This window comes from Mus pahari, chromosome 16 (assembly GCF_900095145.1).
Source record: "Mus pahari chromosome 16, PAHARI_EIJ_v1.1, whole genome shotgun sequence".
Lineage (NCBI taxonomy): Eukaryota > Metazoa > Chordata > Mammalia > Rodentia > Muridae > Mus > Mus pahari.
In genome coordinates, this window is record NC_034605.1 from 58,513,396 (window position 1) to 58,538,284 (window position 24,889).

Sequence of the window (24,889 nt, forward strand, 5' to 3'; positions counted from 1 at the left end):
CCATCATTTTCAGTTTCGTTTTACCACCTTATAAAAGGCCTTTGCCTGATAAAGAGGGCACATCGTGAGGGAAGGCCTTCACATCTCTAAAGATCTCTCACCCTGCTTTCCCCAGGGTTGCTAGGTACTCGCCCTCTCAGGGCCATTCCCTATCTCAGGAAGAAGGACCACAAGTGAATAAGCCTTAGCCAGGCCTCCCTCTCTAGCCTACGATGGCTAGAATGCCTAAGAGTGACCTCATAAAGCAGAGAACCCTTCCCAGGGTCCCTCTCTGCTGCCTCTTAGAATTCAGGTGCCAAGGACTTTAGGCAGAGGTGTTTATCTGTATGATAGAAGTGAGGAAGGAAGACAGAAAATGTCCCAACGTTTTCACCACAGCTCTGTACGAGTCAAGTCGGGCTCACTGTTTGCTGCAGCATCGGAAGCACTGCAGGCAAGACTGAGCAAGATTAAGTAAGTACCCGCAAGACTGAGCAAGATTATGTAAGTATCCTTTACCTCCGTGTTAGGAGATGAGTGAAGGGTAGCCTTGGCTCAGAACACCCAAACTCTTCTATCCTCTTCCACAGGTGCCTGTGTGCACCCCAAGATAGAAGGGCTTGTCTCCGACACGCCAGTCTCTCTGGAGGCCAACGTCAGCACAGTTGCTCTTAACCTGGAGTAATGTTCTTTTCTATTAAAGTATTGGATAATTTGAAGAATTTTTCTTTCTTTTGCCCACAGGGCCTATTTCAAATCATATGATGAAGAAGATCCATTCTGTTACAGATGATAGAATATATAGAATATATATAGTTGGAGGTTTTGTTGCTATTGTTGTTTCGTAACTGGGTGTGTGTTATGTGAGTTGCCTGCATGTATGTATGTGCACCGCCTGTGTCTGTGTTGACACAGAGGCCAGAAGGTGCTTCGGCTCTCCCTGTGTGTTGTGTCTTAAGACGAAGGCCTCGCCTTGTCACAGGTTCAGGCAAGCAATCTTCCATCCTCAGCTTCTGGAGTAGGTTTGGGACACCGTAGATGCAGGCTGCCACACACACACACACACACACACACACACACACACACACACACACACACACACACAATAATCGTGGAATAAACATGTGCAACTGAAGTCACCTTGTTCATTTCAGCTTGTATTCTTTTGGACTGGAATCCAGATGAGAGAACTTGAACTGTTCTGGACTTTTGTTTCGGTTTTGTTTTGGATCCAAACTGACCAGAGTAGGTTTCCCTGTTCCTTAAGAAAAACACCTACCACATTTCACTTGTGAGCATGAAATACTATCACATAGAAGTTCTCCCTCATTTTATAAGCAGAACACATCCAGGTGTTGTATCTCCCTCATACCATTTCAACCATCATGACTTGGCTGTGTGTTCCTTTTCTCTTAGGGTGTTTGAGTTAGTAATCAAGACGTGTGAGCTTATGTATTTGTATGTACATATGTATATCTAGATTATATGCATATATATGATTATAAATCAGTGATATATGTCATTTGATGTGCTCGTGCTTATGCATTAATAAGTTTTTCCTGTGACACTCAAATATTTCCTTGTGTTTAAGGAAACATTGTCTGAGAAGTAGTGACCACTCTTTTTCAGGAGTCCAGGGAGAGGAACCTGGTAGGGGTAGTCTACGCTCATGACCGTGTCTCAGGGGTCACTGTGTCACTCAACTGTTTATAAGCACACAACACCCACTCCCACCCCCACCCCATACATTTCTTTTCCCAGCCCTAGGAGGGGGCAGCTGAGTGGGAATCTCTGTGTAACCACGCCTCTTGTCCCTCCTTTTGACAGGAGGAAGGATAAGGAATGCCAGGCTTACTTCAGGAAGGTTATCAAGAGCACTTTCTTCCAGGCCATGATGGTCACCACGGTTGCCACCAACTCCCTTTTAATGGTCTTGGGGACTAATTATGACATAAAATTCGAGTTTTTTAGAATCTTTGAGGTGAGCTGAGCTGAAAGCAGCTTTAATTCTACTACTTTGCCTGTATTGTTTCTGAAAATGTTAAAATATTTCAAAGGCATCTTTGTTGCAAGAAATTTTCTATAGAAACACTTTTAAAGACCTTTGACCTCCACAGTAGCATCAGCTAGTGGCAGAAGCAGCAGCAACAATGTGGCTGGTTAAATCTCCCAGAATTCTCTCTTAACTTGTAAATGGAGATGCTGAATCTCATGGCTGAGTCTCATGGGCAGCCTTTCCAATGGAATGAGGGTCAGTTCCTGTGGGGAGGAAAGCAGAGGGACACCAGGGTGTGCTGGGCTGATGTCAGCTATCCTCAGTTGGGTTGCCCACAGCAGTAGCTCAGTAGTGAGTGTAGAAAGTTCTTGGTTGCCGGGCGTGGTGGCGCACACCTTTAATCCCAGCACTCGGGAGGCAGAGGCAGGCGGATTTCTGAGTTCGAGGCCAGCCTGGTCTACAGAGTGAGTTCCAGGACAGCCAGGGCTACAAAGAAAAACCCTGTTCCAAAAAAAACCAAAAAAAAAAAAAAAAAATTGAAAGTTCTTGGTCATCTCTGAAAGGGCTGGAGCTTGCAGGACTGACCAGGCAGAGCTCCCTCTCAAGGGCTGTGCACTTAGGGGATCCCGAGGAAGATTCAGCAAGCTAGAGGCATACAAATATCATCATCATCATCATCATCATCATCATCATCATCAACGACAGCATTCAGATTGAACAAAAAGAAATAGAACTACAGTCCTCCAAGTGAAGCTGCTGCTTTTGTTTGGTTTTGCTTGTTTGTTTGCTTGAGACAGGGTTTCTCTGTGTAGCCCTGGCTGGCCTTGAACTCACTGTGCAGGCCAGGCTGGCCTTGAACAGAGATCTGCCTGTCTCTGTGCTACTGGTGCTCGGCAAAGCTGCTGTGTCTTAAGTGCTCGGCGGAGTTGGAAGCACACGTTCTCAAAGGTTAGGAAAAGGGATTTAGAATGAAAGACACACCAAAAAGGACTGAGGGGAAATCCCATACATCATAACAGGACAGAGCAAGCTGGGATCTGATCCCCACAGGTAACAAAACCCTACTGCAAAGATAAGGCGGCAAACTCCAATCAACACAGTAACATCCAACTCTAGAGCAAGCACCACGTTCCGGAGATGGCTCCAGGTGTAAGACAGGACGGAAACAAAGTGACTAAGCCCAGGGAACAACTAGACGTCAAATAAAACCATTTACAAATGAAGGCTAACGTAGAGCAAGCAGTTACGTACACAGATGGTGGCTCGAATTAAATGGAGGAATTAAAAAAACTCATTTAAAATATAAGTGATAGAAACCACTGAGAAAATGCTGAGTGCTGGTGTCAAGGCGTAGACCCTGCTCACAGATGAGAGGAATTCTTGTGTTTCAAACACCCATGGACCAGAATGCTAAAAAATCTAAACCCAAGAAAAATCACCCCAAAATGTGTAAGGAAAGAGTACACATTCAACTGTACACAGCCAGCCCGAGTGACTGGAGAAGCATCACACTGGTGCTTTTGCTGATGAGCTGTCTGTAGAATCAGTGCTGATCACCATTTCCCAGGAAAACACGTTCAGCACATAATGGATGTATCCCTTGATCCTAAGGCTACAGCAGGGCTGAAAGACAAGGCCAACCAGGAGAACCAGATACAACAGTTTTAAAACTTTTTTTTTTTAATTTTAAAATTGTCTTTATTCTTTAAGAATTCCGTACATACATACAATAATAAAGTACGATCACATATATCTTCCTTTCCCCCCATCTTAATTCCCTCCATATCCTTCCTGCAATGGATGTACTAGAATTTCATATCTTTAAATTGTTTTTGATGACCACTGTCTTAGGGTTTCACCACTGTGAACAGACACCGTGACCAAGGCAAGTCTTATAAAGACAGCATTTAACTGGGGCTGGCTTACAGGTTCAGAGGTTCAGTCCTTTATCATCAAGGTGGGAACATGGCAGCATCCAGGCAGGCATGGTGCAGGAGGAGCTGAGAGTTCTACATCTTCATTTGAAGGCAGCTAGAAGACTGACTTCTAAGCAGTTAGGACAAGGGTATTAAAGCCTATGTCAATAGTGACACACCTACTCCAACAAGGCCACCATGTGGTTGCTGGGAATTGAACTCAGGACCTCTGGAAGAGCAGTCAGTGTTCTTAACCGCTGAGCCAACTCCAAACTCATGATCCTTCTGCCTTAGCCTCCCAAGTCCTGGGATTCATACCATGCATTTATTTCTATAAAGTGTTTCAGTTGATGTGTTCTGGTCTGGTGACAGCTCAGGTGAAGCAATGGATCTGGGCCCTGAGTATCAAGAAGAATCCAGCAACACCGAGTGCCTGCCATGGAAGAATGGCGTCTGTTGCCTTGCTTGGTGCAAACCTGAATATTTCGGTCTTTTGGAACCAGCTGCCCATTGCCAAGAAACACAGAGGAAAGGAGGGGTGTTCTTCAGTCACACCACTTGGATTTTTCAAAAAAGATTGGTCATTTATTTATGTGTATCTCTCCCTGCGTGTGTGTGTGTGTGTGTGTGTGTGTGTGTGTGTGTGTGTGTGTGATACCCGTGGAGACCAGAAGAGGGTGTCAGATCCCCTGAGCTGGAGTGACAGGCAGTTTTGAACCACCTGATGTGGGTGCCAGGAAATGAACTTGGGTCCTCAGTTAGTGCTCTTAACCACGGATCCATCTCACAGTGCTTGGAGTCCTTACCACAAAGAATGTTTTTTTAAAAAATGAGTGGGGGATTTTAAAAGTGAATGGTAAATAGCAAATTAGTCTGGGGATATGGGCATAGGTTTCTATTATTAAGAACAAAGTCTTACTAAACATAGGAAGATTGACGAGACTCCTCTATATTTCATCTGACCACAATGGAAGGTAAAGCTGCAAAGCAAGAGAGAGACAAAGCCACGGGGATTAAACAGCCCACTCGGGAACAGCGCGTGGGCCCTGGAAGAAATTGAGGAGGAGAACAGCATTCCTACAATCTAGTGAAAATAGAAACACAACACAGCAAACCTATGGAGCAAATGGAAGAAAGTCCTGAGAGGGAAAGTTAAGGCTGCAAGTGTTACAAAATTAGATGGGCCAGCAGGATGGCCCCCAGGTACAGGCACTTGCCCCATGAGCATGGAGACCTGGCTTCAACCCCTGGAACCACAGGAAGGTGGAAGGGGAGAAGCAGCTGTAAAGAGATCTGCCTTGACTCCACAAGCCCCTGTGGCTGTGACCATCCCCCCGACACACATGTAAATCCTTTTAAAACAAAAAGAGAACTTAGGTAAGTGGAGGAAACAGTTATGACCAAGACAGAACTAGTAAGAAAAATGCATGAGACAAGCTAAAGTATCAGACAGAGGGAGACATGATGGAAAAGGCTGGAGATTCAAACCAGACAAAGATGGCCCCACATGATAAATGAGGGAGGAAAGGGAACCGAGACAGTAGACGCTGATAAACTAGAGAACAGGTTAGGATAAACCTTTAAAACCTTATATCACACTGAATTGGAAAATCTAAAAGAAATGAAATGGATTTCTAGATCCTACTAAAGTTAAATGAAAATAAACAATCCTTTTGACAATGAAAATTACCTTTCATTGAACATCATAGACCAGTAAGCACAGATAACCAAAATATTATGATAAATATTACAAGCTGAAGGTTAAGGGACACAGTGGGTCCTTCTGACTTGACTGACTGGTCCTCATAAGGGGAGTACTGTGCACATATATTTATCATTCAAAGAAATGAACACAGATAGTGTCGTTTCTAGTTTTGAGACTAGACTTGATCTGTTAGTGTCTCTGTCACAAGCCAGCTTTCCAAATGTGTGCCTGCAGACAGGCTAGTTAGATTTGTCGATTCTTGGAGAAATTGAGAAAGGGGGAAAAAAAAACCCTTTTCTTTATTTGAATATGTTTTCACACGAAGGAATGGACATGCAAGTAGTTAAGAGACATCTCTAAAGATCGATCTTTAAAGATCTTTTAAAAATTAAAATATAATTACACCATTTTCCTTAGAGTAATAATTTTAGTGAATCCACAACAAATGAGATTAAAACTCTAATAGGAATATCCCAACTGAAAACATCCAGATTCAAAGGATTCTCTGGTGAATCCTATAAGTCCTTTAAAGTAGAATTAGCCTCTCCAGCTTCCACAGGCTAGGGGAGGAGAGGCACTAGTGGCTCTCCATGAAGCTAGGATCACCCAGATACACAAACAAAAACAACAGAAAATCGATGCAGCACCGTTCCCTCTGCTCTCTGCAAACCAGATCTAAGAACGCACCAAGAAGATGATCCACCATGCTAACGCTGGCTTTGTTACACAGGTGTGGGGGCGGCAGGGAGGGGGGCTCAGCATGTGCAGGCAGACTCAAGGACAGAAATCACGCGACCTCTTAACTGAAGCAGAAAAGGCTTTTGATAAAACCCCAAATCCCTTTGTGATAAAACCCCCGAGAAGACCAGCAATAGGGGGAACATATGTTGATGTATCCCAGGCTATAGGGGACAAGCCCTCAGCCAACAGTAGACTAAATTGGGAAAAACTGAAGGAATTTAAAACCACATACTCTTCCCTTACCGGATGCGTTGTTGGACATCTCAGCTAGAACAGTAAGACAAGAGAAGCAAATAAAGGAGATACAGAGAAGGAAGGTTGGCGTCTCTAACTGCAGAGGAGGATTCTTCATGTAAGTGATCCCAAAACACAGCCAGGAAACTCTTAATGGCAGCGTACAAAAGTCAGCATAGAAATCAGAAGCCTTCCTAGCCGCCAGTAATAAATACTCTGAGGAAGACAGTGGGGAGACAATTCCATTCATAGTTGCATAAAAACAAAATAACACAAACCACCCTACTCCCAACCAAAACTGTGTAGGTCTGGTGGACGAGGCTTCCGCTGCCATACCTAATGATCCGATTCAGTCTTCCATGTAAGAGGAGTAAACAGGCTCCCACAAATTGTCCTCTGACTACCTCAGCTCACTGTGCATGCACACACAGAGGCGGACACATATTGCATATGTGTGCCCATCATACATGCACATACACGCACCCATTCATGTTCATTGCACACATACAGGCATGCACACACATGTGCACACATGCACCCTCACACACATGCATACACATTGTGTTCATACATGCACATTTACCCCCCACACACTAACACACACACACACACACACACACACACACAAACACACATTCACGTTATATGAAGTATAATAAGAATATACTAGAAAATTTGAAACACCGAAGAAGGAAATCGAAGACTTTGGACAGATGCCATGCTCCTGCACTGGAAAAAGGCCATCATGTGAAAATGGCTGTCGAACCAATCTAGTGTAATGTCCATTAAAACCCCAACATCATTCTTAACAAGAATAGGGAAAAACTCACCCCTATGACCCACATGAAAGCACAAATAACCAAATAACCAAAGCTTTTGGGCAAAAAGAATAATGCTGGAGCCTTCTTCCCATACCTGATTTTGAGTTGTACTCTAGAGCCAGAGTAACAGAAACAGTACAGTCTGTCACTGAGACAGTCTGTCACAGAGACAGTCACGTAAATCAACAGAACAGAAGAGCAGAGGCAGACACAAACACACATAGCTATAACCACCTGATTTCTTACAAAGACAGTAAAACACTTGATGGAGAAGAGATTGCATCTTTAACAAATGGTAAGGGTGGGATAGAGAGCCCAGTGGGTAAAACACTTAGCAGGCGAGCGTGTGGTTTGCATCTCCAGCATCCATATGAATGCTGGACAGGTAGAGTGGTTTGCCTGTAGTCCCGGTACTTGGGAGGTGGAGACAGGGAGTGTTTAGAGCAAGCTGGCTAGTTAGACTGCCTGAATAAGGAAGGAACTCTGCCTTACAATATAATGTAGAGAGTGACTGAGGAAGACACTTGTTATTCTTTGTCTCCACACAAATACATACACATGCGCATGGGCATCTGTGTGTATACATGCATATATACACATATGAACATACATACATGCATATATACACATAAACATCCATACATGCATATGCACATATGAACACATATTCATACATAGGTACACATGAACATACATGCATAGTATACATACACACACAAACTAGTCATGTTGAGAAAACAGTATACCCACATATAAAGGAACGAAATGAGATCTTCATCTCCCACCCTGTGCAAAGAAAACAAAAAACCCCCACAAAAAAAAAGAAAACAAAAAACCCCCACAAAAAAAAAAAAGAAAACAAAAAACCTTGAAGTAAGGCCTGGAACTGTGACTTTCTAAAGGGAGAGAATAGAGTTGTGTGATCTTCAATAGATAAGTGTAGGTTGGGACTTTTTGCATAGGAACCCAGGTGTTCAGGAGATAAGACCAACAAATGGGACTGTGTCACATTAAAAGACTTCTGTATGGCAAAGGGAACCAAATGGAGCAATGAGATGCCTCCACAACAGGAGAAACCTTCATTAGATATATATCTATGTGACAGGATTAATATCTAAAACAAAGAATTCAAGAACCCTAGCAACAACAAAACAGCCTCGTTATAAATGGGCTAATGAAATAAACAGACAGTTCACAAGAAAGGGAAGAGACACGACCAACAGACATGGTCAACCCCATCGGCCATCAAGGAAATGAAAACCAAAACCACCTGAGGAGCTAGGGAGATGGTTCAGCAGCTAACAGTCCATTCCTGCTCTGCCAGAAGACCTGAGTTCCATTCCCAGCACTCACATTGGAAGGCTCACAACTGTCTGTGATTCCAGCTCCACAGGATCCATCGCCTGCTCTGGCCCCATGAGCACCCATACATGCATGGTGCACACGCACAGACACCTACCTAAAACACATCTTTAAAAAAGCTACCACACCGAGATTCCATTTTACTCCTATCAGAATGGTAGTAACTAAGAAAACAAAAAGGGGGCCTTCTTAGCAGTTAAGAGTGCTTGCTGTGTAATCGTCATGACCAGAGTTCAGATCCTAGTAACCATATATCAGGTCTCATCGATGCCGGTAACAAGCTCCGAGGGATCTGGCATCTGCCTTTGCCCTTTAGGTACAAACACTAAATGCTGGTATGGATGTGGACAAAAGAGAACTCTTAGACAATGTCAGTGGGAATGTAAACTTAGTCCAACTTCTATGGAAATCAGCATGGAGTTCTCAAAAACTAGAAATAGGTCTACGGTAAGGCTCTACTGAGTCGCTCCTGGGTAGTTACCCAAAAGATACAACCATTATATCTAGGAGATACTTACATATCGGCGTTTATTGTGGCACTATTAGTAATAACTGAGTTATAGCGTCAACCTCAGCATCCAACAACAGAGGAAAGAATAGGAAAATGTGCATCTGCACAGTGAGGTTCATTCTGTATAAAGAATGAAATTACTTCTTCATAGGAAAATGGATGTAATCGGAGATAATAGCATTAGGTCAACTTAGCTAGCCTCAGAAAGAAATGTGTTTGAGCAATAAAAATTGTCTGTATGTCCTAGATTTTATATATTCACAAAAAAGTCATCTGTGAATAGATCATGGTAGAACTGAGATTCCTAGATGAACAAAGAGGATTAATGAAGGAAGAGCGGGAGAGCAAGGCAGAGGGGCAAACACATTTAAGATACAATATATTTGTAAGAAGATTTTTAAAAAAGTAAACTAGAAAGTTTCAAATATGTATAAATCAACACATTTTAAACCAGTGGGTCAAAGAAGAAAGCACGGGGAAATGAGTGCGTGGGCGAGTGGAAATGTCAACACAGCATGGTTGTATCTGACCCAGTGAAAGCAGTGCCCTAAGGGTGTTCACCGCTGTGAACTGTGGGTAGGCAGAAAAGAGCCCAGACAGCTTGAGGGGAGCTGAGCTATGCCGAGAGCCTCACCTCAAGTAAATAGAAAAGGAAGACCAATAGGTAAGGAATGATCTACTCAGCTGTTTCCATGGATACTGTGAAAGCCCTTGCACTTGATGAAATCAACATTTTGTAGCAAACTAAAACCAGTTAACAAGTTAGGCACGATACTAATAAAAGGCCTTCTAGGGGCTGGAGAGGTGAGGTGGCTCAGGGGTTAAGAGCACTGGCTGCTCTTCAGAGGATCAGGGTTCAGTTCCCAGCACCTACTTGGTTCACAACCCCTTGTAACTCCAGTTACAAGGGATGAGCTTACAGGCACACAACACCCATGCTGGGCTTACAGGCACACACCTCCCTAAAATTTATTTACAAAAGCATTTAAAGAGAGGGCCAGGAGTAGCTCACTTGGTAGAGTGCTTGCTTAGCATTCGCAAAACCCTGGGTCCTATGTCAGCAGCACTTAAAACTGGGCGTGGCTGGTGTGTGCCTGTAAGTCCAGGATTCAGGGTGGTGCATGCCTGTAAGCCCAGCACGGGCGGTGTGTGCCTGTAAGCCCAGCACGGGTGGTGTGTGCCTGTAAGCCCAGCACGGGTGGTGTGTGCCTGTAAGCCCAGCATTCAGGACAAAAAGGTGGGAGGAGAAGAAGCTTCGGGTCATCAAGGATGACATTGTCTGCATAGAGACCCTGAGGCCAGCCATCAATGAGACATCGTCTAAAAAACAAAACAAAACACCCCCCCAAAACCCAATAAACTCAACTGAAATATATATATATATATATATATATATATATATATATATATATATATGTAATTACATATACATGTAAATACATATATATTTACTTGTATGTAATACATAACATGAAAAACTATTTAACTATATATAATTTAAAGAACTTCCACAGTAACAGTGCTAGCATCACAGATGTGTGAGGGACTTGACCAGTAGAATAGTTGAGGGGCTGTTTCTCAAAGAAGACAGGGCACATGGCCAGTAAGGGCAAGCTTCTCACCATTACCAGCTACTAAGGAGATGCCAATCAAAACCTCAGTGACATGTGATGTCATAGCCATTAGGATGATTATTCTAAAACCAAGGGAAACAGGAGGCAAGTGTTGTGACTGCGCCGAGACCAGACCTTGTGCATTCTTGTGAGACCATGAGACATGACCACAGGAGAAGGCAGGTGGAGACAGGAGGGATTCAGTGCAGCTCTCAGGCTGGCCTAGAATTTGCAACACAGCAGAAACAAGGGAGACTTTGCCTCAGAAGGAAAGAACCAGGTTCTTGAAAGTTATCCACTGACGTCCACATGTGGGCCATGGTAAGCATGTGCCTACACACACACACACACATACACACAAATACACACATATACACACATATATACACACATACACATGCACACATATACACACAAATATACATATATACACACATACACATACGCACATACATGCACACACATAACAAGCACACACACACACATGCAAGTGCACATACATACACACACATGCATATACACACCATGCACATACACTCTAATAATAATGACCTCATGGGGGGCTGGCACGGTATCTTGGGAGTGGAGGTCATCTCTAGTGTTCATCAGCCCTAAGTTTGATTCCCAACATCTAGAAAGAGAAGAGGAAGAGGGGGCTGGAGGTGGGACGATGAAGAGAAGAAAGAAAGTAATGAGCTGCAGTGGTGGCAGAAGAGTGATAGAATAAAAGGAAACCAAAACCAGGAGGAAACAGGGAAGCTAAAAGCAGAAATGGATGAAATAGAAAACAGATCCAACTGTAAGCACCAGGGAACAACAGCAAAGCTGGAGCCGGACTCTTAAACGTAGTTAACATGGCTTTCTTTGTACGACAATTAAAAAAAAAACAAAATCAAGGGAGAGCCATAGATGTGGTAGGTATTTCAAAATCTGATAATTTGGCAGGCAGGATGGCTCAGTGGGTTCAGGCGCCAGCTGCCAAGTCTTATGACCTGAGGTTGATCCCTGGGACCCACATGGTGGAAGGAGAGCACTGACTTTTGCAAGTTGTTCTCTGACCTCCTCACGTAATGCCGGTGGCCTTGTACACACGTGTGCACAGGCTAAGTAAGTAAAACGGGATAAAAATGAACTGTAAAGCCCAGCTTAAAGTGGGAAAGCTGATGAGTCAGTGCCAGTGCGTTTGAAAACCATTATTTAGGAAAGAATTTACAAAATGGACTCTCAGTAAGAGAGTTAAAAAAAAACAAAAAAACAAAAAAAAACTTCCACCATCCATCGCATACCCTTGCTGACCAGAAAGTATTACATTAGAAGCTCGAATTTGATGCTCCCAAGCCCTGAAAACCAGCCTAAACTGGACTGAACGTTTTACATGCGCTGTTTAATTCTGGATGCATACAACTCTTTTGGTCACGAGATACATGGGCATCTGGTCCCACCCACAGACTGGTCATCTCTGGAGTTAGTTCAGCCTTCAAGCCCAAAGGGAGACGAGGCCAGAGCCAAGCAGGGAAACAGCATGCAGCTGGGACCATGAACTTGGTTATGACCTCTCAGACCATTAGGAGACAGTGCAAACAGCGGAAAAGGATGATAACTATGGCCAAGGTGGGCTTTTTCAAAAATGCGCTTCTTTACTGCTCCCCTAACTCATTGCTGTGCTTACCCAGTTGCGGTGTTTGAAGCTCGGGGCTTCTTGGCTCTCTCTCCTTGGGTTATCCTCATGTCAGTGGCAAACCCACCCTCCGTGCTGAAGACTTCTCACACCCCTTGCCTGGTTGACTGTCACCTCGATGACTCCCGAGTTGCTCTGGCCAGCTTCCTGTAAGCCTCCGTACTGTGCAGGGATTGAGAGCCTAGGGCTCCTCTGCTCAGACTTCCCTGACACTGGGGATCCACTCTACTTATCCATTTCCCCTACCTAAAACTGGGCTTGCTTGACACATGGTTGTATGCGCTTCTCAGTCCCGAGTGAGTGAATTTTAGATGACTGTAAAGATGACAAATGAATTTTGATGCAGAGAAAAGTCTTAGATGCTTCTAAAAGGACTTGCTGGCAAGAAAAAAGGCCATTGGAGCTGTAGGGGAGGGAGAAGCCTTCGAAGGAGATTGGTTCAAACAGTATAAGAGTGGTTTTTTTAAAAAGCAGAAAACAGGTGACTTTAGTTAAAAAGCAGCTGACTTGACCTGATTGATCTTTACCTATGATGATGGCAATGATCATAAATGTAGCTAGATATTTGTATATTTCACCCTAAAGGTGATATTTGTGTATTTCACCCCATTCAGGATAGCCAGAAAGGTCTTGACTTTCTCTCAGGGAATATTTATGTCAAGTGGTCTGTTTTGTTGAATATCGACCAGGGCCTGTATATATATAGCCATTTACAGTCAGCTACAAGGCAATTATATCTTACATCTAGGGGAAACCTAGCTCTGGACTTAGAGCCACAGGCAAGGAAGACTCAGAAAGGGAAGAGAACCAGGCTCCTTAGGAGAGCTAGGGGTTCTGGGTATCTCTGCCTCTGATGGGGTGGTCTCAGCAGGGAAAGGGACAGAACTCTGGGTCTCTGCATTTGTTTTGATCTCTAACCCCTGTGACCACTGCAGGGCTCAGAGCTTTTCTTTGTATCTGTCTACATCTGCGAGTTCCTCATGAAGGTCTATGTGAACCCCGTTACATACTGGAAGGATGGCTATAACATACTGGATGTGATCATTCTCATTATTATCACCATACCCTATCTCCTCCGCAAAATCAAGGGAAATCATTTTGCATACCTCCACTTTGCTGATGGCATCCAGTCTCTACGAATCCTCAAGCTCATCTCCTACAGTAGGGGCATCAGGGTAAGTGCCGGTGTGTGTGCACGTGCGTGCGCACTCGAGTGTGGGAGTGCATGCATTTGCACGTGTTACGGGATGCTTTCTAAGAAATAATGACTTGAGTGTTACCTTCCTGTTAGTTTGTTTGACGATACCATCTCAGTCTTGAAACTGATAAGAAGGTATGATTAGCTCCATTCTAAAGGTGAATAAGCTGAGGCACAAGGTTACTCAGCACCTAAATGTCAAGGCTGGGCTCGACAGAGATGATGCAGCAGTTGAGAACATAGATGCTTTTACAGAGGGCCCGGGTTCAGTTCCCAGAACTCACATGGCATCTCACAACCTTCTGTAACTCCAGTTCTAGAGCCCTCTTCTGATCTCCACAGACCAGAGGCATATACAGAGTCCACATACATACATGCATGCATACATACATACATACAGGCAAAAAAACTTTAATAAAACATCAGGGCTGAGATCTGAAAGCTGTATCTGGCCGTACCACCAACCTGAGTTTTTCTTCCTATATGTGGTGTAGTAGCTGTCTTTCTTTCTGTTTTTGTTTTGTTTTGTTTTTTTCGAGACAGGGTTTCTCTGTGTAGCCCTGGCTGTCCTGGAACTCACTCTGTAGACCAGGCTGGCCTNGAACTCAGAAATCTGCCTGCCTCTGCCTCCCAAGTGCTGGGATTAAAGGCATGGGCCACCACTGCCCGGCTGTAGCTGTCCACCACTGCCTGGCTGTAGCTGTCCACCACTGCCCAGCTGTAGCTGTCCACCACGTCTGGCTGTAGCTGTCCACCACGCCTGGCTGTAGTTGTCTTTCTTACGGTACAGACTGCTGTGAGCTGTGTGCCAGGATTTGCCAGTGTTTGGGTGGCTTCGACCACTGGCTGCCATTTCTTTTTTAGTAAAGAACATCTCATTGTTTTGGTAAGGCCACGTTGAAGGCACCATTCCCACCATCTCCCTGAGTTGCCAAGGCCATGGGCCCGTCTTCAGAACATTTCTGAACAGGCAGGGTGAGCTTGGGCCCTAAATGTGAGCTCTCTCCCTGGGAGACACCCATTCCTTACATGCATGTAATAAGATGCCTCTGTGTGTGCATGTGTGTGCCTAGGCCTCACTCTTTTCCAGTTCCAGGTCAGTGTTGGTACTTCCTGTTCCTATTGCCTTGTTTCTTGTCATGGCTTGCTTTCTTCCCCGACCCCTTTCTCTCACATGGCTAGCCCCTCCAAGGTTTCTGGCAGTCTTTTGTTACTCCTTGGTGGCCTTTTGCCTCAGTTTCTCCAGGCTGCCTTCTCAATGTGGATTTTCCTGGCTGGGTCATTGCTTGGTTTTGTTGGTGTTGTGTTTGCTGTTCTCTTGCTTTCTCGTTCATCCCTGGGTGATCTTTTCTGTTTTTTAGGATTCTGACCTGTAGACGCAAGTGCCATTTGAAAGTTTCATCTCTTCTTCAGACACGTGTGTGTCTAACCTCTAAGTTCACCCACTCTTTGCTCATTCTTACATTGAAATCTCTGGGCCCAAGTTCTTCCTCCAGCCTTTTAACCAAAAGGCTGGTTGAGGTGTGCCCCTCCCCCGCCACAATCCCATTCAGTTGCCAAGTCAACGTGGGTGTCATCTTTAACTCTTCCCTCTTCAAGCTTGTTGCGTGATGTGATGGTTTGTATATGCTTGGCCCAGGGAGTGGCACTATTAGAAGGTGTGGCCCTGTTGGAGTAGGTGTGTTACTGTGAATGTGGGCTTTAAGACCCTCATCCTAGTTGCCTGGACATCAGTATTCTGCTAGCAGCCTTCAGATGAAGATGTAGAACTCAGAGCTCTGCCTGCACCATGCCTGCCTGGATGCTGCTATGCTCATACCTTGATGATAATAGACTGAACCTCTGAACCAGTAAGCCAGCCCCAATTGAATACTGTTTTTTTTGTTTTGTTTTGTTTTGTTTTGTTTTTTATAAGACTTGCCTTGGACATGGTGTCTGTTCACAGCAGTAAAACCTTAACTAAGACACATGACCTAAGTAGTTATGGGCTTGTCTATAGCTCTTTATTCCTGCCACTTCCAGCCTTTGACTGGGTTCTTGCAATAGGGTCCCACCCAGCTGAGAAAGCAGAACAGAAATCCTCAGCACCAGAGGAAATGCTCTAATGGAATATCAAGTCTTCCTGAGTTTTTGCTTCAAACGCCTTGTTCGTAGGCTACAGCCAGGTGCTACCATGTGTACTGGAAGGAAGGGATAGGGATGTGTGAAGATCTTAGATCTGGCCACTTCCAAAAAGCCCATCAGCTAGTTATCAAGGCCAAGGGCATGAGCCTGTGAGAGGCAGTTCATAATAGTGTAAGAAAGTCCTGTCCCTGCCTAGCAAGGAGACACGCAATTACAAATTCCCCAGTTCTTTCAGAATGACCCTGGAAGCACTAGTCTTATACCCCAGGGGGATATAGAGTAGCTCATTTCTCTGAGTTGACCTTTCTACTTCCTAGAATAGCTGTATGGTCCAGCCCTCACCCCTCTGTGTTCAGCTCCAAGATTCCTTCCTAGTTCTAAGCCAGTCTTAAGGGTCACTGTGCTCAGGGGCACTAGTGGTTGGAGGTGGTAACATGGGGGGAAAGAGTCATTGTATTGTACTGTGACCAGCACAAACTGGTTCTCTAAGCTTGGGACCCTTCATCCTGATACTCCTCTACTGCTTGCAATTATGTCTTAGCCATTGTTCTATTGATGTGAAGAGACACCACGACCAAGGCAATACTTATAAAAGAAAGTATTTCATTGGCGGGTGGGTTACAGTTTCAGAGGGTTAGTCCATTATCAAGGCAGGAGCATGGCAAGAGGTACAGCAGGCATGGTGCTGGAGAAGTAGCCCAGAGCTACCTTCTAATCTATAGGCAAAAGGAGAGACTTCCTGACGTGGGGTTTGCTTTCTCCAACAAAGCGATACCTCCTGATCCTTCTAATCCTTTCAACAGTTTCTCTCCCTGTTGACTAAGCATTCAAATATATGAACTTATGGGGGCCTTTCTTATTCAAACTACTACGTTTAACTTCCTGCTTCTGGTAGGCTTATAGCTGTATTAAAATGCAAAAATGTATTCAGTCCAACTTCAAAATTTTTTATAGTCTGGCTTAGTCTCAACATTGTTTAAAAGTCCAAAGTTCGAGGTCTCTTCTGAGACTCATGGTAAACTCTTAACTCTGTACTCTCAGTAAAATCAAAATGAAAAGGCAGATAACATACTTGCGATGACACAGGACATAATCACCATTCCAAAAGAGGGGGAAAAGGAGCAGAGTGAGGGAACACTGGACCAAAGCAAGACGGAAAACCAGCAGGACAAACTCCCAACTCTGTATCTCCATGTCTGGTGTCAAAAGATTCTTAAGGTCACCAACTCCTTTCAGCTTTGTTGACTGCAACATCGTTTTTCTCTCTTGGGCTGGTTCTACACCCTGTTAGCAGCTCTTCTTGGCAGGTATCTTGGCTCTGGCATCTCTAACATCTTTTTAGTCTCCAAGACAATCCAGGCTTCATCTTCAATGGCCTTTCTTCATACAATGGCCTCTTTGGGCCTCCATGCACACACGCCTGACCTTAGCAGCTTTCCTTGCCTGAGGGGGAAGATTCCAGTACACCTTTCTTGTTGCCTTGACTCTAAAGACAGAAACACATGGCTGAAGCAGCCAAGCTCTGCTGCCTGCTGGGGATGGAACATGCCACGCCCCCTTGATCAAATACATTTCATCAGCTTCTTGTTTTCTTTTAAAGATATTTTTTCATTTTTTAATTACACTTATATGAGTACACTGTAGCTGTTTTTCAGACACACCAGAAGAGGGCAGCAGATTCCATTACAGGTGGTTGTGAGCCACCATTTATTTGCTGGGATTTGAACTCAGAACCTCTGGAAGAGCAGTCAGCGCTCTTAACCACTGAGCCATCTCTCCAGCCCCTCAGCTTCCCATTCTCAATGGTTTCCTTCACTGCTGAAGCTTTTCTTTCCTTTTCACAGGTTAGAGACTTAGCTAGCTAGGGTCTTGCCCTAAGCTCACCACTCCCTTTCTTCTATTTAGCATCAGGCTTTTCTTTAAACTATATGCAGCTCCATTACACCTCCTGGTGATCCCCTTTTTTTCAAGCTGTGCATTTTGTGTTTCTCCTCCCCGCGTCTGCCACTTTTCATTACAGATCTTCGTAAGAATGATCACTAGTAACCATATGAAACCCTCGACACTAGGCTATCTTGAAATCTCCTCTGTCAATGCCATTAATCCAACCTCCCCACCCCACCCCCACTACTTTACCCTCCCTTTTTAATTTAGCCTCAGTCAGAATATTAGGACAAAGGCTAATATGGCTTCTTTGCCAAAATATTAAAAGAATGGGCTGTATGCCACCTTATTAATGTTCTTTTCCACTGAAATTTCTTGAGCTGGGCCTCCACAATTCCAATTGCTCTCAGCACTGTCTTCCATGATCCTAAAAGGAATGCCTATTAAGCCCCACTTAAAGCATCCAACCATTTTTTCCAGTCCAAAGTCCCAAAGTCTTCTATATTCCCACATAAATCAGTATGGTCAGCCCTGTCACAAAAGTCCCCCAGTTCTTGGTACCAACTTTTGTCTTTTTTTTTTCTAAGACAAGATTTCTTTTTGTAGTCCTGACTGTCCTAGGACTTGGTGTGTAGATCAGGCTAGCTTTGAACTCAGACATCCACCTGCCTTTGCCTTCCGAGTGCAGGGATTAAAGAAGCGCACCATCACTGCCTGGCACCAACTTCTGTGTTAGTCAATGTTCTATTGTTATGACAAGACACCATGACCGAGGCAACTCTTATAAAAAGGAACCATTGAACTGGGCGTTTGCTTACAGTTTTCAGGAGGTTAACCTGTTATCATTATGGTGGAGAACACGGCAACAGCACAGCACACATGGTACTGGAGAAGTGGTTGAGAGCTACATCCTGATCTATAGGTGGAAAGAGAGACTGCCTGGTTTCTGAGACCTCAGAGCCTATCCCCAGTAAAATACTTCTCCAGCAAAGCTGCACCTCCTAATCCTTCTAATGCTTTCAAAGAGTTTTCCTCCCTGGTGAATGAACTGCCTCCAGAGTGCTGGGACTAAAGCCACACACCACCACGCCTGGCTAGGCCATTCCAGTTTAAGCCACTACAGTCTATGAAAACATTCTTAGTAGCTTCATGTTCATAAAACACTTACTCAGTGAAAATCTCAAGACATGGTAACTAAACAATAAATGCATTTGGATCTCCAGGGATGGACAGGGGAAGGGAGGATGAGGTTTTACAGGAGGGAGATTCAGGTCCTAAGATGGGGAGCTGCCTGTGAGGAGAGGCCCAGAAAAAGTGGGGAGACATTTCCTCTTGGCTCTCTCTATCCTCAGGTACATGGTAGTGTCCCTATTCCCCCTAGATTTGGGGGGAATTTAGGAAAAACTCTTAGCTGAGAAGCCTAAATGCAATATCTAGGGATGACCACAGAGTCAGACTGGATTCAAGCAGCAAGGTCAGTGGGGCTGAAGGAGAGGCCACCCAGACCTGACAAAGTGTGTACAGTCTGTCCATGACACAAGATGGATGTCTCTGTGAGACTGGTGCAGCCCTCAGTCTGGGCCCCATTCTGATCATTCACTCACTCACTCTCTCACTCACTCACTCACTCACTCATTCATTCATTCTGCTGATAGTTATTTAACATCTACTATATGCCAGGCTTGAGGTCCTGAGGATAGCTGTGAGCCAGGGAGGATGGACCTGCATGTTCTGGAGTGGGTTTACCCAGCAGCCCACGGTCTCCCTGCCTTGCAGACGCTCATCATTGCTGTGGGGGAGACGGTCTACACTGTGGCCTCCGTGCTGACGCTGCTCTTCCTCCTCATGTTTGTGTTTGCGATCCTGGGATTCTGCCTGTTTGGCATGACGGACAGAGGCGACCTGGAGAACTGGGGGAACCTGGCTTCAGCCTTCTTTACTCTCTTCAGTTTGGCCACGGTACTGAGATTGGGAACCCTGGTAGGGGTGGAGTCTGAAGAAGGGCTCGTCCAGGAAGGGCGAGCGTGTGTACAGGCTGAGCCTCTCCACATTCAGGTGCTTATCCCTTGGGTACAAGGGAGCTGGGGCTTGGTACGCTAGGACTGGTCAGAAGCCCGTGGCTTCTGTTTCTGTCTATAATTCCGTGATTTTACAAGTCATTCCATGTGTTGCACAGGGTAATAAAACTTGAAAACTTTCTCAAATGATACTTAATTTGGATTAACCTTAAGTTATAAATAAAGCCCACAGCACAGAGCTTGCTTTTTATTTATTTATTTAAAAAAACAAAAAAACAAAAAAATGCTAAGCTGTCACAGATCCGCCCAGAATAAGCAAAGTCCAAGTCTCAAGGTCTAGACTTTTGAATGATAAAAAGAAAGGCGGGCTGGTGAGATGGCTCAGTGGGTAAGAGNACCCAACTGCTCTTCTGAAGGTCCTGAGTTCAAATCCCAGCAACCACATGGTGGCTCACAACCATCCGTAATGAGATCTGACTACCCTCTTCTGGAGCGTCTGAAGACAGCTACAGTGTACTTACATATAGTAAATAAATAAATAAAACTTAAAAAAAAAAAAAGAGGCATTTAAAGCTGGGCGTGGTGGCGCACGCCTTTAATCCCAGCACTTAGGAGGCAGAGGCAGGCAGATTTCTGAGTTCGAGGACAGCCTGGTCTGCAGAGTGAGTTCCAGCACAGCCAGGGCTATGCAGAGAAACCCTGTCTTGAAAAAACCAAAAAAGAAAAAGAGAGGCATTTAAGGTTTTGGTTTTTTTTTCTCTCTCTCTCTCTCTTTTTTTTTCCAAAGACAGAACTAGAAATAGGCTGTGCCTTTTAGGAGAAAATGGGAGACCTTGAGAGAAGAGACTCCCATAGGCTGGTCCCCACCTAAGGGCACCCTACATTTCTGTGCCTCTGTGTAGAGAGGAGAGCCAGTGGGTGAGGAGATGTTGAAGGAGGCTGAGTGACCTCAGTGGGGTCATTGCTACCTTGGCATAGGCGACAGGAAAACCTACTCTGCTGGGCCTCGGTGCTCAGTATACTCTGTCCTGCCTGACCAGGTTGATGGCTGGACAAACCTGCAGGAAGAGCTGGACAAGAGGAAGTTTACCGTGAGCCGGGCGTTTACTATCCTCTTCATCCTGCTTGCATCCTTCATCTTCCTCAACATGTTTGTGGGTGTGATGATCATGCACACGGAGGTGAGGATGTGTAGTGTGTACTCGTGTGTGTGTGTGTGTGTGTGTGTGTGTGTGTGTGTACCCATGGCTCAGGTTAGGTGTGGCAGGTATGGGTCAGGTTTCTTGGACAAGCTGGAATTGTGTCTTATGAAGAGCTAACCAAATGGCCCCCCTCTCATGAGTACCCAGCCCTGCAAGGTCATCACCTCATGATGGGAGGGCAGCAGACCAATGGAGCTTAAGAAACCATTGCAGGGGCTGGCCCTGTGTGGGGTGGGCCTTTCTGCTGAGGCCTGAGCTGCAGGGCAAGCTAAGCAAGGAGGAAGTCTTGAAATGGAAAGGGTGTAGGGAACTCAGTCCTGACTTGTATATTCTGCCGTGTTAGGATTCCATCAAAAAGTTTGAGCGGGATCTGACGTTGGAGAGGAACCTGGCGATTATGGAGGAGAAGCAAATAATCCTGAAACGCCAGCAAGAGGAGGTCAACAGGCTGATGAACACACAGGTAGGTGGCCCTGCCCGAAAGATGGCACACCAGACACACAGAGAAGCAGTTAGCACTAATGGGATGCCCAGGAGGAAGGGCTTTGGACTCCAGTAGTGGGCAGGTGGGCTCAGGCATGCCCGGCTTTAGGTAAAGCAGGTTTTTCCCTGTGGCCTCTAGAACCAAGCGTTCCTGTCTGGGTTTGTATTTCTCCAAATAATTTGTGTGAGTACTGTATTTCTTTTCTTTTCTTTTCTTTTCTTTTCTTTTCTTTTCTTTCTTTTTTTTTTTTTTTAATTTTTTAAAGTTTTTTTTTTTTTTTTTTTTTTGAAATGGGATCTTGCTGGTTACCCAAACCAGTCTTCCCCCTGCCCCCGGCCCTGCTCCAGCCATACTTTATTTCATATATGAGGGTACACTGTTACTGTCTTCAGACACAGCAGAAGACGGCATTGGATACCCACTACAGATGGTTGTAAGCCACCATGTGGTGGTTGGGGATTGAACTCAGGACCTCTGGAAGAATAGTCAGTGCTCTTAGCCACTGAGCCATCTCTCCAGCCCCTCTGTCTCATGTTGTTGGTCTAACTTGGGAAGCCTGCTGGGTCTCTTGTCTGTCAGACCCTCTCCCTTTGGCCTCTTTTCTGAACCAGAGGTGCCTACCAGTCTAGCTATGCCCCAGGTTTGTTCAGAGGTTGCCCAGATTCACCCTTAGACATTCCCTTATTCCTTTGGTCTCAGGGCAGGTGTGGGGGCCCATGAGACTCTGTCATCCTTTCAGGGTCCTGGCTCAGTGGTCAGGATGAACTTGAGACTCTTGGGATCCATGACGGTTCTCAGGTCTCCGTGTACCTTGGCTGCTCCTGCCTGTTGGTCTCACATTGTTTCCGCCTCTAGAAAAGTGGTAGCATGAACTTCATTGATATGGTGGAGGGCTTCAAGAAGACCCTGCGGCACACAGACTCCATGGTTCTGGATGACTTCGGCACTAGTCTCTCCTTCATTGATATCTACTTGGTCACTCTGGACAACCAGGACGCTATTGTCAGCAAGTGAGTTACTGGTCTTCGTGGCTTCTTCAGGGCATGTGGTAGACCCTGGGGTGGTTGAAGGGTTGCTGACCAAGAAGCAGGACAGATGGGTACACTCAGGCTTTACGAGAGTACGGGATTCCGCATATGCTGGGCTGTTGTGTACATGAGTCTGTGGTAGAAGGGACTCTGCTCTTGACTCACCCGACCCTCTTTTATTTGTATCCTGTTGTAATCATCACCTTTGTCCCTTCAGGTCTCTGCTTGCTTACTCCTTGCTAGCCCCTTTCCAGGAAGGGAGCAGGAAGTGTGTCTGTGGTGGTGACAGGAAGCAGAGATGGGGTAGTAAGTCGAATGCAGGGGATGCTAGCTTAGCTCTGCTACTGTCTTCCCATGCGACTTTGAGTGAGAATCTGCCCCTTTCCTGCCTGGTTACCCAAGGAACCCCTGGGCCAGTTAAATGATGGAGATAATGTGATGCAGGCCTTGTTCTCAATGTCAGCTAGTTGGGGGTTTTGACTGGCAGCTGAAGAGCTGTGGACACTTAGCGACTTCTGATCAGGAGCAGACATCATAAGTCTGACTTCTGGATGAAATCCCTCGGGAAGCCTCAGAGACTGGGGTGACTGAAAAGGAGGGACCCAGGGAATGCCCACGTTGGGTCCGAGAATAATCCTGGTATTGGACTATTGGGCCCAGAAGATGAGTTTTCACATACGCCAGGGATCCTCAGCGGGGTGACAGATGCGGGATTCCAAGCTGCCTGAAGGGTCCGTTCTCTTCCCATCTCACACACACCTGTGGGCACGGCGAGCATGCTGGCGTGTGGCGTGTGGCGTGTGGCGTGTGGGGAGGGGGCTGGCGCGGAGCCTGCTTCATCAGGTTTCCCTCTCCTCTTCTGCTCTAGGCTTCAGGAGCTCTACTATGAGATTGTGAATGTGCTGAGCCTGATGTTGGAAGACATGCCCAAGGAGAGCTCGTCCAGCCTGTCAGGACTCAGTTAGAGGTAGCCAACCGTAGCTGGGAGTGCGTGGCCTCGAAGACTATGACAGCCCCATTAAACACAAGCCTCTGGGGGTGGCTTCTCAAGCTCACTAGAAGGCTGATGTTGGGGTGTCCCTACCTTTGGGGGTTAGGCCTGGATAAGTGCTCATGAACGTTGATTTCCTAGGGCCTACAACACTGCAGGCTGTGCGCTGCACAGGCACTGGCATGAGAAGAGTAAGGTTTGAGACCCGCCCTGGCTAATGACCATATCCTGCAGCCTCCTCAGGTGCCACAGCAAGGGTCCACAAACTCCTGGGGAGGCTGTGTGGGGGCTGCAGACCAACAAGAGCCAGCAGCTGTGTGTCACAGTCCTGCAGATGGCGCCTGAGGGCTGATGTGTGCAGGGGTCAGGCCGACCTGGTCAGGTGCCCCAGCCTGACAGAGACCTGCGGCTAGAGAGTCCCTTCTTCGGAAGTCCATGTTGATTTCCCCAAGGTTGCTGCCAAGGCATGGGATATGACCAGAGAGGTCCTATCAGGGAGCTCTGCCCAGGGGAGCCTCCTACTGGCCATGTTAGATCATCTCCTCCTGAAGTCTACAGGAACAGCAGTAGCTCACCCTTCAGACTTTTCCCTCCCGTGCTTAGTTAAGATTTGCAATGAACATGGTGGCATTTTCTGTGTCCCTACTGGCCAAATGTCTCTTGGAGCTGAAAATGCATAATCATAAGAAAAGCCATCTGAAGAGCCCCAGGGCCAGGCCAGGCCAGCAAGGCCGCCCACTAGAGACTGGGCCAGCTCAGTCCCCGCAGTATCCACTTCCTCCTCATTGCTGCGGTCTATGCCCGAGCTCTGTCACTTAGGTTGTGCCATCTTAAACAGAGAGGGAGGTAGGCTCTGAGAAAAGCTATGGAGGGAGATTGGTACCCACAGCAGGCTCCAGAAGCCCCCAACCACATGCTGAGGCCAGGTCCAAGAAGAAACATAGGAGGCAGAACATTAGGGCCCATGGTTGGCCAAGGGGCTCTGGCTTGAGTTGTGGTGCCCTGAGGCCAGGGGACAAGGAACATTTCCTCTGGGTTTCATTTACATATGGACCAGTCCTTAGCGAGCTGTGCCATACACTAGAGCTTCTGTGATGGAGCTCAGAGTCCACTCTAGCAGTTCCACATGGCCGTCAGTAATCTAGCCAGTCTCCTGTTTGGATGCAGAACGTACCTTCCTTTAAGAGCCCCAGATCATTTCCATAGGCAGACATCCATCTCCCAAGGACATGGTAAGAACTCTAAGAGCAAAGGTGAAGAGAAACAGCTACTGAGGGTGACAATGTCCTACTGTGGGGGCCCATGGGGGTGGTGGATATCATCCACGTATCTTCTGGGTCGGAGGACTTAGTGCTGATGCGTTGGCGTGGGCCTGAGGTTAGGTGAGTGTCTGTGTCCCTGTGG

At 45.9% G+C, this 24,889-nt stretch overlaps 1 protein-coding gene across 3 annotated transcripts; it reads left to right on the plus strand.

Moving 5' to 3' along the window:
- The first annotated feature begins 288 nt into the window (after positions 1-288).
- Positions 289-23,544, plus strand: Catsper3 (cation channel sperm associated 3). 3 transcript variants are annotated; one of them, XM_021215892.1, is made up of 8 exons: positions 289-453; positions 1,807-1,960; positions 13,492-13,731; positions 19,539-19,721; positions 20,821-20,961; positions 21,326-21,445; positions 22,322-22,476; positions 23,363-23,544. In XM_021215892.1, exons 1-8 carry the CDS (start codon positions 356-358, stop codon positions 23,457-23,459), a joined length of 1,188 nt encoding a protein of 395 aa, XP_021071551.1. In that variant the 5' UTR covers positions 289-355; the 3' UTR covers positions 23,460-23,544. The 3 variants fall into 3 exon arrangements, with proteins under 3 accessions (XP_021071551.1, XP_021071553.1, XP_021071554.1); XM_021215894.1 differs by having other exon boundaries at positions 13,531-13,731; XM_021215895.1 differs by having other exon boundaries at positions 13,645-13,731.
- Positions 23,545-24,889: the final 1,345 nt, after the last annotated feature.

Bases quoted from the DNA above. Each gene is read 5' to 3' on its own strand.
- Catsper3 (XM_021215892.1), top strand. From the start codon at position 356: ATGTCCCAACGTTTTCACCACAGCTCTGTACGAGTCAAGTCGGGCTCA. The intron at 1,961-13,491 runs GTGAGCTGAGCT...TGACCACTGCAG, and splicing joins AGTTTTTTAGAATCTTTGAG to GGCTCAGAGCTTTTCTTTGT. The intron at 13,732-19,538 runs GTAAGTGCCGGT...CCTGCCTTGCAG, and splicing joins CCTACAGTAGGGGCATCAGG to ACGCTCATCATTGCTGTGGG.